Raw genomic sequence first — 11,066 nt, 5'->3', positions numbered from 1 at the left:
TTTGTGGCCAGCTTCCTCAGTGTTCCATTGTAAGAGTCATCCGTGCTGCTGGATATACCATGAGTTCCTTTTCATCACTGTAGTATTTTATTGAATGACTGTACCACAGTTTATTCTTTTTACTACTGATGAACATTTTTGTTTTTAGGTTTGGGGTATTATAAGTAATATTATCATGACATTCTTTTACATGTCTTTCAATGTCCTAAATATATGCATTTGTTGTATATAAAGTGTCTGTTTTTGTTATGCATAAACCTAGGAGTAGGAAGTTATAGGGTATATATTTAATAGTTGTTTTCTCAGTTTATTTTTGAAAATATGAAACCTACAAAATGGCAAGAATACTAAAATAAAAATAATAACATTTCTGGATTCATCAATTAGATTTTTGCTGATTTGCTTTATGTTTCTCTGTACCTTTTTTTAAAAAGTGAATCATCTGAGAGTTGGTTATAAACATCATGATAGTTTATCCCTAAGTGCATCTCCTAAGAACTAGGACATTTTTCAGCTTAACCACAATGCAGTTACCGTACTCAAAAAGTTTAATGTTGGTGAGATAGTATTATCTAATATATGGTTCATTTTAAATACTTTAATTGTTCTAGTAATGTCCTTCATGACTTTTTTAAAAAATGAAGATGGACATAGGTTCAATCCAGGATCATGCATTGTACTTATTTTCATGTCTTTTTAGAGTCTGTTCATCTAGAAGAGTTCCCTAGCCTGTTCTGTCTTTCATTACACAGATATTTTTGAAGAGCTCAAGTCATTTGCTTTGTACCAAGTCCCTCAATTTAGACTGGTCTGAGTGTTCCTCATGATTAGCTTTAGGGTAAGCCTTGTTGGTAGGAGGACTACAGTTCCTTTTAGTTAAGAAAAGTAGTTTCTGGGTTGACACTTTGAAACTGTAAAAATCTAATGCCCTAATATACATATATATGTGTATGTATAAATAATTTAGTGTATTTATTTATTGAGGTGAAATTCATGTAACACAAAAATAAAGTGAACAATTCAGTGTATTCACAAATATTGTACAATTACCACCCCACCACTATCAAGTTTTAAAACATTTCATCTGCTCTCTATTCTTCTGCAGCTCCTGGCAACCTCCAATCTCCATTCTGTCTCTGTGGATTTACCTATTCTGAATGTTTTATATGTGGAAATATACAGTATGCGACCTTTTATGTCCAGCTTCTCTCATGCAGCATAATATTTTCAAGGTTCACCCATGTTGTAGCATGTATCAGAACTTCATCTCTTTTTATGGCTGAATAATATTCTGTTGTATGGATATAACACATTTTGTGTATCCATTCATCTGTTGATGGATATTTGAGCAGTTTCTACTTTTTAACTATTGTAAATGACCCAGTGGGGTTTTTTTGTTTTTGTTTTTACTGCATGGTTTGATGTATCTTACCTAAATCAGTTATTTCTATCATTATAAAATGAAGATTTTTGTATTTTTGTCCTTCCTACTATATGTATTAGATGGAATTCTCTTGTGAAGAAGACTAAACATAAGTGTGTGTATTTGTATGGTCTTAGTTTCAGCATGGATTTATGGACTTTTTTCATTTGGTGTATCATACATAATCCATTCTTATTATTCATTTTTATACTCAGGTTGTGCCAGAATCACCTAGCGGATTCCCATTCCTTCTTACACCCCCATCATTGTTGAAGTCAGTGGCCTATAGGAGGTGTCCACTGATACTTATTCTTGTTTAGGAAGCACCAAATAATTCAGGAATTGTCCGTGTGTGGAGTATGTGGCAAGTCTGGTGTTTATGGATAACAGGTTTGTGAGATTTGTGTGCTTGAGACCACATGTCATGGGGGCCCCAGTTTATTGAACATGGGCTTTATTTAATGAAAAAGATTTAGTTGAATGGTGACTATGAGTACGGGTATTTATTTATATTTGAGGCTTTCTTTCCCTGACCTGGGAGTATCAGGACATGATCAATTTCAGCATTTCTAGTTGTAGCTGACCTGCCTCTGTTTAATTTCTGTAGTTCCTTTTTATGCAGCTAAAATTCTTGAAGTACTTTTTCTTTAGATGTATTTTTCTTTCATGAAGTTCTGCAAAAGAACAGATGATATGGTTTTATATTTAAAATTCAGGGCTTAATTTGGGTCTATTTTTAAAACAATTTGTGTGTGTGTTTTAAGGGAAAATAATGGTGTTAAGTGTTAAAATTATATATGTATACTGCTAAGAATCATGATGAATTTATATTTTCAAGGTAATGCTAGCTTGGAATATTTCTGTTTTATATATATATGGGAGGTGTTTGGGTTTATTTGTTTATTGAGCTTATAGAGGAAATTTTTAAATTTTTTTATATTTTAGGCAAGACAACCCTTGGTTGATCTCACAGATTGCAAGGACCTTGTCAACTTACAATCCCTTATTTATTTTATTTTATTTTATTTTTTAGGCCTACAGCACCTGGTCTTCCTAGGTGGTCTCCCATCCAAGTACTAACCAGGCCCGACCCTGCTTAGCTTCCGAGATCAGATGGGATTGGGCTTGTTCAGGGTGGCATGGCCGCACACGGAAATTTTTTTAATCATGGTTAAAAATAGTGATAAAGATAAAATAGTGATAAAAATAAAAATTAAAAATTTTTAACAGCGAAGTGATGAAAATAATGAACGCCTTAATCTTTCCTTTTCTTAACATCCATAGTTTTGTGAACAGTAAATCGGTTCTAGCTTGTGGTTGTAACTAAGAATCTTCAGGATTTTGTTTCTAATAGGTTTTGTAACTAAAGGAATGAAAATTTCCCTGATACTTGGAAACATCATTTTTTATACATCGAATATAACAGTATCTGTAATTTTTAAATTTCCCCAGTATTAATGAAAGCAATTATAGTTAATTCTTTTGATGTGTCATTGGAAGAATAAATAGATGATACAACTACTACTTATATTACTACAACATTTTAGAAATTCTTTAAGTCTCAGCCTCCTGTGGCATTGCATAGAGCCGTGTTCTCACCTGGGAGGAGGGAGCCACTGTGATCTAGTGGGTAGAGGACAGAGATGCTGCTAAATACCCTACAGTGCACAGCCCCCTTCCCCACCCCACCCAAAGAATTACCAGGCTCCTAATATCCATTGTGATGCCCTTGAGAAGTCCCGTTGGGGCTAAACTTCGTGGGGTTCACAGAGATAACCTCTTCAGATTATTCAAAAAAGTAAATAACTACCATTTAATGATCAGATTTGAATTCGTGTTTCCAGAGATAAAGTTGTACATGATGTTGAAAGATGATCGACCCTGGGCATACTGAGATCCTTGTAAGGCTGTGGTTCTAGAACGAGAGCATCAGAATCATCTGTAGGGATTATTAAACCCTCAGTTGCTAGAGAGGATTTGCACTTCTCACAAACTCCAGTTTAGGCATGCACTCTGAGAACCTGACGGAACATCTAATTGGTATACTATGTGTACACAGTTCTAGTTTTGTCTAGTTTGTCTTCTGACCTAGTGTGTCAGCTCAGGGCTTCCTCTTTTTTAAGGAGTGGGCCTCCACACACTCTCCCCACCTAACTCCTCTCCTCCATTTCGGCTGTTGGCCTCAGAAGTTATTGTCTCTGTGCAGCTTCTCTTAGGACAGTTTACGGTGCTTTGTGTTTTATGTAAATACAGGTTTGAGACAAGTCCCCAGGCCCTGCCCTGCATTATAGGTGAATGCTCCGCCTGTCACTTGCCTTGATCTTGTGTGTGCAGAGTGAAGCTTAGAAAGGCCAGCCTCTAAACTGAGTGTGAAAGTGTGGGCCTTAGGGATTAGGCAGATCCTAGTCCACATTCTAGCTGTGTCCTTTCTGACTGGTATGGTCATAAGCATATACATTAAAGTAAGTTTCTTCATTTGTCAGAGGGGTTTAAAATCTTCCTCATAGGATGGTTGTAAGGACAAATAGGCTAAATTGTCCGAAAGCCCCCTGCACCAGGGTCTAGCAGGCATTCAGTAGGTAGTATATAATGTTTGTGTTGCTGGCTAATGTTTTCAGAGGCCCTTTCAATTTTAACCTTCCGTTCCGCATAACCTATTTAACCTATCTTCATCTTCCTCTCCCCACCCCAGTTAAAACAGAAGTGAATTACTTGCTGTGGGTAGTATCTCATAGGTTAGAAGTTCATTCTGATAATCAGCAGTTAAAATATAGTTATATAGATTTATAGTTAAAATAAGTATGATTGTCATACTGTGCTAGAAAACTGGCTTTCTTGGGTGGTGTGGGTATATGAGAATTGTTCACCTTTGTGCTTGTGATTGCTGTGATTAAAATTTCAGGTTTCTGTGATCTAGATCTTGGCAATATAAACTGTTCATTCTTCTGTTTCTATATTTTGCTCTGATTCATATCTCTCTGTTTATTTGTTTATTGCTTCTAAATTTGCTGTGGTTGAGGAATCTGGATTATCAAATTTAAAATTATATCCAAATTCAGGGCGAGTAGGTTGTGAGTTACTGGTCTGGAATGGGGATGGGAGCTGGGGTTTGGGGTACTTGTCAGGATGTGGAGAGAACAGAATGTAGACTTTGCTCCTAAAACTGTATGTGGTGAACATCCAAGTAGCTCATGAGTTTTAGTAATTGAGGTTACATAGATCTAGTGTTGAGCTAAATGAACTAAGTACCTTTTGGGGCAATTGAAAGGATTAATAGAGTGATCTTTTTGCATACTAAGATTTTGAGAGGTAATTCCCTGCTTTCCTTCTGTCTCATAGCTATGCCCCTTGTGGATGGATCACTTTGCTGAATTTTCTCTCAGAACTCCTGTCATAACATATGCTTATTTTTAATTCTCTTTTCTGAATTTCAGGCAAAGTCGTGTGTCTGTCATGTTTGTGGTATCCACCTGAACAGGCTTCACTCTTGCCTCCATTGTGTCTTCTTTGGCTGTTTCACAAAGAAACATATTCACGAACATGCGAAGTCGAAACGGCACAACCTGGGTAAGGTACTCTTCTGAGATGTCTCACTGGGCATTGGGAATAGTCATTGTCTTTAACTTTCTGTTCTTGGAATTTAGATTTGCAGTTCTGCCCTTCCAAAAGTTTACTTCCTTTATCTAAAATAATGTGTGCCCTTCTTGTGAAATTCACAGGAGAAATGCGAGATAAACAACTCAAATGGATTATTTTACTCACTTTGCCTTATGGTGCTTAAGTTGCTGTTAATATTGTATGTAGCCTTAGTAGTTAAATTCTGGTGGCTTCTGATATTCAGCCAACTTTCTTGAAAAATACTTTTTCTTTAATGGAATATCAGAGCCTCATCTTTCCCTTTGAAAAACATGGTTAGGAATTAGATTAGGCAAAAGTTTACTAAGAAAGATCTTAAATGCAGTATTAATTATTGATTTCAACATGGAGTTGGGTGTACGTAGATGCTTTTCATTGTTTTCAGTAATAGATTTCATTGTTCTGAATAATGCAGGTTCATGAAAAGACTGACAACAGTTTGTGTGGCATAAAGATAAGTTTACCTTTTATATACTTACAAATTAAAATTCATACATTCTGAAAGTTAGCATAAAGCAAAATTCTGCTCTTGGTTTTGTTTTCTGAGCGTGGTTGTTAAATGTTTGTCTCCTTCACAATAAGTGTTTTCTGTTAAATGATAGTTAAGTTGTTAGGATATCTTTATGAAAACTACTTTCAACAGGTACAAGTCAGAGAACCTAGTCTAGAAAATACTTCATGTGGACCTATCAGTTCCAGTTAAAGACATTTTTAGGCCTTCTTCTGTAGTTGTATAATCTGGTGCTCTCTTGCAAACATTAGCCTAAATATTCCTAATTGAAAATGGTATCCTGCAAGTTTATAAAATCAGTGCATTAATCCATGTCCGTTAAAGCTCTCCATATAAGCAGTATACACAGCAAAAGAGACACAAGCAGTATGTCTCTTTTTTCCTAATCTTTTTTTTAAAGAAGAAAGATGATTTAAGGGAAAACATTTCTTTTATATGATGTGTTCATGAGCCATTTGTTTTATTACAGATACGGGGAAGCTGTCAACTCAATATCATGTTCTTTGCAATAGCTACAATTATAATGGAAATGTTTCTTTAATTTCTAGGTGACGTGCTATTTCATATTAAAGCATAAAAATTCACACAACAAAGTCTCACTTTGTTTTTTAATTCAAATTTTATGAGGTTTTTTCTTTTTAGGGAGTAGAGATGGAATATGTCCAGTTGGACATATCTTATTTGGAACTGATAACTTGCAGCGAGCATTTGCAAAACGCAGCTTAGAATTTGTAGTTCAGGTTGTGACGATGCTCTAACTGGCTGTTTTAGAAGAAAGCTAATGGTGATGATAGTGCTCATCAGCTGTGGGTGAGCAGCCTGCCTGTCCCATGGAGGGAAAAAGCAGTGAGTGACCACTTCCTGTGTACTGATCAGTTCAGTGTGGATGTAATAGAATTCTGTGGTATCTGCTTAATGTAGTAATCTTTGCTTTTTAATAATACAAATAAAAAATATTCCCGCCCTATCTGATTCTCAGACCAGGCCAGTTTAGGCTGCTATTACCTATGCAGCCTATCACCTAATCACCTATGCTGTGATTCAGTGTGGTTAAAAGGGTTATGGGAAACTGGAAGAAGATTTGCGTTTAAGAAAGTTGTCTGAAGAATCTTCTTACTCAGCCATCATCCATAAAACTCACTTCAGAAATTTGTGGTGTTAATTCATTTTGTCAACCTGATTGATAAACTCTGCCTTTACTTTTGCTAGAATGAGTGAGTTTTAAAAAACAAAGCCATGAAATGGGAGAAAGATCTCTTTACTGAGTCCATGATATTGAAGGTTTCATATGTATGTGTTAACAAAGCTAGAAATTAGTTTTATGTGTCCAGGTGGGAAAGAGGGAAGCAGGGGCAGGAGAAGAAAGCTGAAGTATAAAACTTAAAACTTCCAGAGAAGAAAATTGGGGATGGGCAGCCCTGATATTACCTTGCAGTGTGTCTCGGTCTTTTCTGACTTGCTAATAGTTTCATCCTCTTCCTGTGAGCTGTTTCTTCCATGCTGCTGTTTCTACCCATTATACTCAGAGCAATTTCATAGACTATTGATACTTTGTCATTTTATGGAGGGTGTTTACAAAATGTTCAAAGGCAATTTAATGGAGCAGCTTAATGTAGGAGGAGCAGAGAACCTTGATTTCCTTGTAGCCAAGTTCTTCTATCTCCCAGGGAATATTCAGTACTACAGTATAATGGGCCCTGAAGTGATTATTAGAAAAAATTCTCATTGGGCATCTGATTTTTAACAGGGTAGGTGGGAGGCCTAAGGTGAGTCTTGCCTCAATATTGGGGATGATGCACTTACAAATAGAATGTAAGGAGCAAATGAGGTCATTGTGGAAGGCAAATGAGGTCATTGTGGAAGGCCTTGTAGAAGGACAGATGGACAAGTATGGTGTGGGACAAGAAGGGTCCTATAGTGATAAGATGAAAAGTTCTATTTCCTTCATCCATCCTGCCCTGTAAAATTGCCCTAATGTGATAAAATACACACATCTGAAAAAATAACTTACTCTAATTTGGTGTAGTCAGTCAAATTTGCTGATATACTTCATCTATACTGGTAGTTGTGCTAAACTGAATGTTGGAATCCCAGGTAAGTGTGAGGCCTACATAGTAAAGTAAGTATACTTGGAGCCATCTGATTTCATACTTTTTAGTTTCATACAGGCTTTTTTTATGTTGAGTCACAGGGTACTTGGATTTTGCCTGTTATGAGCCACAAACGGCGTAAAAGTAATGTTCCATGCATTCTAGAGGAGTGATTTAATTGCCCAAAAGAGTATCAGGGTGGGGGGGTGCAAGGTATCAGCTCATTTCTGAGTTGATGATGTTTTCCCTACGTTCTCAGGGTTATCCTGTGACCAGAGGGGATAGACCTGCCAAATGCATGGTGTCTGTGTCAGCTGATGGCTTGGGAATTGCCAAGTAAACTAATGTATAAAAACAAAATCAGTAGATGAGCCTCTACAACACAAGGGCCTGTCTCCACATTTCATTTTGCTCTTATCCAGGCAACTGGATTATTTTTACTTCAATACTTTGTCTTGGTGCAGTCAAGGCTTTGTCTTTGGAGTAGTTATTTTGGCTATGAAATGTTTTCCAAATTAACTACCTTGACTGTAGGGGTTTTCAATTTTATATTGAGGTGAAATTTGCATAACATACAGTTAACCATTTTAAAGCGTAGTGCAGTTCAGTGGTATTTAGTCATTCACGATATTGTGCAACCACCATCTCATCTTTCAGAACTCATCACTTCAGATCACCCCGTATCTTTTAACTCCCAATTCTTCCCTCCTGCAAGTCCCTAGCAACGATTAATCTGCTTTTTGTCTCCATGAAAATATTCTGAATATCTTATATAAAAGAAATCATACAACATGGGAACTTTCGTGTAGCTTCTTTCTCTAAGCATGTCTTCAAGATTCATCCATGTCATAGCATGTTTTAGTATTTCATCCCTGAGTAATACTCTCTTGTGGAAATATACCTCACTTTGTTCATCTGTTGATAGACGTTTGAGTTGTTCCTACTTTTTAGTTATTATAAATAATGCAGTTATAAACATTTGTGTATAGGTTTCTAAGTGGACATATGTTTTCATTTCTTTGGATATATACCTGGGAGTGAAATGGCATATTCTAGATAGTAAATCCTTAGCAGATATGATTTGCAGATATTTTATCCCATTCTGTAGGTTGTCTTTTCACTTTCTTAATAATGTCTTTTGATGCACAAAGTTTTTAATTTTGATAAAGTCCAGTTTACCTTTTTTTTTCTTTTGATGCTTGTGCTTTTGGAGTTAAAACATAAGAATCCATTCCCAAATCTGAGGTTGTGAAGATTTACCCATGTTTTCTTCTAAGTGCTTTATTCTTCATTTCAGCTCTTATATTTAGGTCACTGACCATTTTGAGTTAATTTTTGTAGATGGTATAAGGTAAGGATCCAGCTTCATTCTTTTGTATGTGGGTATCCACTTATCCCAGTACCATTTGTTGAAAAGACTATCCTTTTCCCCATTGTTGACAACCCTGTCAACATCAATGGTCTTATACAGTGATGAAGTGTTGCTGTGGAAAGTGCCTCAAAGAAAGACTCAACCTAGGAGGACTTGAATATGCACTGAAATCATTACACACCTTTCTCAGGCTGGTAGTTTTGCTTGTGGCTATATGGTTGGCATATTTTTCATTGAATGCCTGTGCTTTTCTGAAAATTTTCCTCATCCTCATTGTAAGCTTGTCTCTGACTAGATTTCTCTTTAATATCCTTATGCCAGGACTGTACCGTTAAAGATTATGTAGTACCAAAGAGCAACTGTTGGAGCTCTCAGGAATAGCTTTTGAATTCTTCCTGAGACGTGTCAGAGTTTTGTCAGTTTTTTTTGAAAGGGGTAAGGGGTAAGGCATGGGATTCTTAAATTGCTATTTTGAGTTTTAATAGATCTGTTTTAGAGGACTTTACAGATCCACACAATATTAGTGATCTGTGTCATGGTAACTTAAAACACGAAATATGAGAAAAGCTGTGATTTGTTAAGACATTACTGTTTACCAGAATGTACTACGGTTAAGTTATATGTATTAATTTAGTTATCACATGAAACTATGAGGTGTTAGTGCTGTTACTGTTACCATTATACCAAAAGGGAAATAGGCTCAGAGGAAGTAGAATAATTTATCAAAGGTACATAATAACTAAGTAACAGAGCTAGGATTAATATCAGTTATTCTGAATTTGTACTTTCTCCTCCATGCTACATTGCCTCTCAAACAGCTGATAATGCTTGGTGACTCTAAGCCAAAAAAAATATTTTTAATTGTTGGATTAAAATAGAACCTTTCGTCATTGCTCAAAGGGCTTTATCTTATTCATCTTCATAATGAAGTAGTTAGGAGCTAGCTGTCACCCTATTTTATAGATGATGCAGTTAAGAAAGTATGCAAGACCCACTCACAGCTGGGCAACAGGCAGCTCTGGCTCAAGAAGTCAAGGTTATCCAGTCAGAGGATAATTTACTGTTGTCCTTAAAGGAAGAGTAGGCAAATTACTATTACATTCCTTTTTGTAATAGTACCAGGAATTTTTGACATAGTAAAAACGTGGTTGCTGTATGTCAGTCTAAGAACCCTGATAGAGTGATAATACTCAGTGAAAGATTTCCCTTGTTTTAAATGCCACTCTTCAGAAAAAAAGGCAGACGATCTGCTGATAGTTGACTATTGGGTCCTTTGTAAAATACAGATGTAGCACCTTGTTGTCACTCAGACTCCTCAGTCTTTGGTGTGAGCTTCCAGAGAAAAGACACATACCTCATTTCCTTAGGATAAACTGTCTGAAGTGGTAGGAAATCCTTTTGTAATAAGGGTTCTGTAATTTGAGAGTAGAGAAATGATACAAACAATCCAGTGTCTTAAAAACTTGTATGTTTAATTCGTGTTCTTAAGCATTACCTTTTTTAAATTACATTTTTTCCTCTCTTCTTTTTTTTGCCTTTTTTAGCTATAGAGCTTATGTATGGAGGTATCTATTGCTTTTTGTGTCAAGACTACATATATGATAAAGACATGGAAATCATTGCCAAAGAGGAACAACGGAAAGCTTGGAAAATGCAAGGTTTGGTTTTGCCTAGATTTACGTGCCTGATTTGTTTTAGTCCTATATTCCCTCAGGTCTGTCAAGGGCAGAACTCACCAAAAGAAAGATCATTATCTAAGGAGAGAGTCAGTGTAGGGAGATAAGGGAAGGTAGGAGAGCAGTAATTTGGTGGGAAGAGCAGAGCCCGCACACACACTTGCTTGCTTGCTCCTTCCTGTAGGCTCACCTTGGAGACAGCCTAGGATTGGAACCAGCAGATGAAGGGACTGGCTTTGTAAGTACAAATGCCCATTGCTTCCCACAGTTTCCCAGAGCCATCCTCAGCCCCAGGTCCCCCATGGGCCTGCGGCTGCTATGAAGAGCTCTGTTGGGGTTGAGAAAGAATGTCCACGAA

General features: G+C 36.6%; 1 protein-coding gene and 1 non-coding gene across 2 annotated transcripts in view; one reads left to right on the top strand and one right to left on the bottom strand.

The window, feature by feature from the left end:
• USP22 (ubiquitin specific peptidase 22) overlaps positions 1–11,066 on the top strand; it is a 55,327-nt gene that overhangs the window by 16,996 nt on the left and 27,265 nt on the right. The window contains exons 2-3 of the mRNA XM_011378120.2: positions 4,858–4,990; positions 10,577–10,690. Of these exons, the coding sequence (XP_011376422.1) occupies positions 4,858–4,990; positions 10,577–10,690 (247 nt within the window). The remainder of the gene's footprint in view (positions 1–4,857; positions 4,991–10,576; positions 10,691–11,066) is intronic.
• Positions 2,456–2,574, bottom strand: LOC111730721. Its single transcript, XR_002776799.1, has one exon. It is a non-coding gene; the product is annotated as a 5S ribosomal RNA (ribosomal RNA).

This window comes from Pteropus vampyrus, unplaced genomic scaffold (genome assembly GCF_000151845.1).
Source record: "Pteropus vampyrus isolate Shadow unplaced genomic scaffold, Pvam_2.0 Scaffold331, whole genome shotgun sequence".
NCBI lineage: Eukaryota > Metazoa > Chordata > Mammalia > Chiroptera > Pteropodidae > Pteropus > Pteropus vampyrus.
The sequence above is the reverse complement of the archived record's forward strand: the minus strand, read 5'-3'. Positions and strand labels throughout refer to the sequence as shown.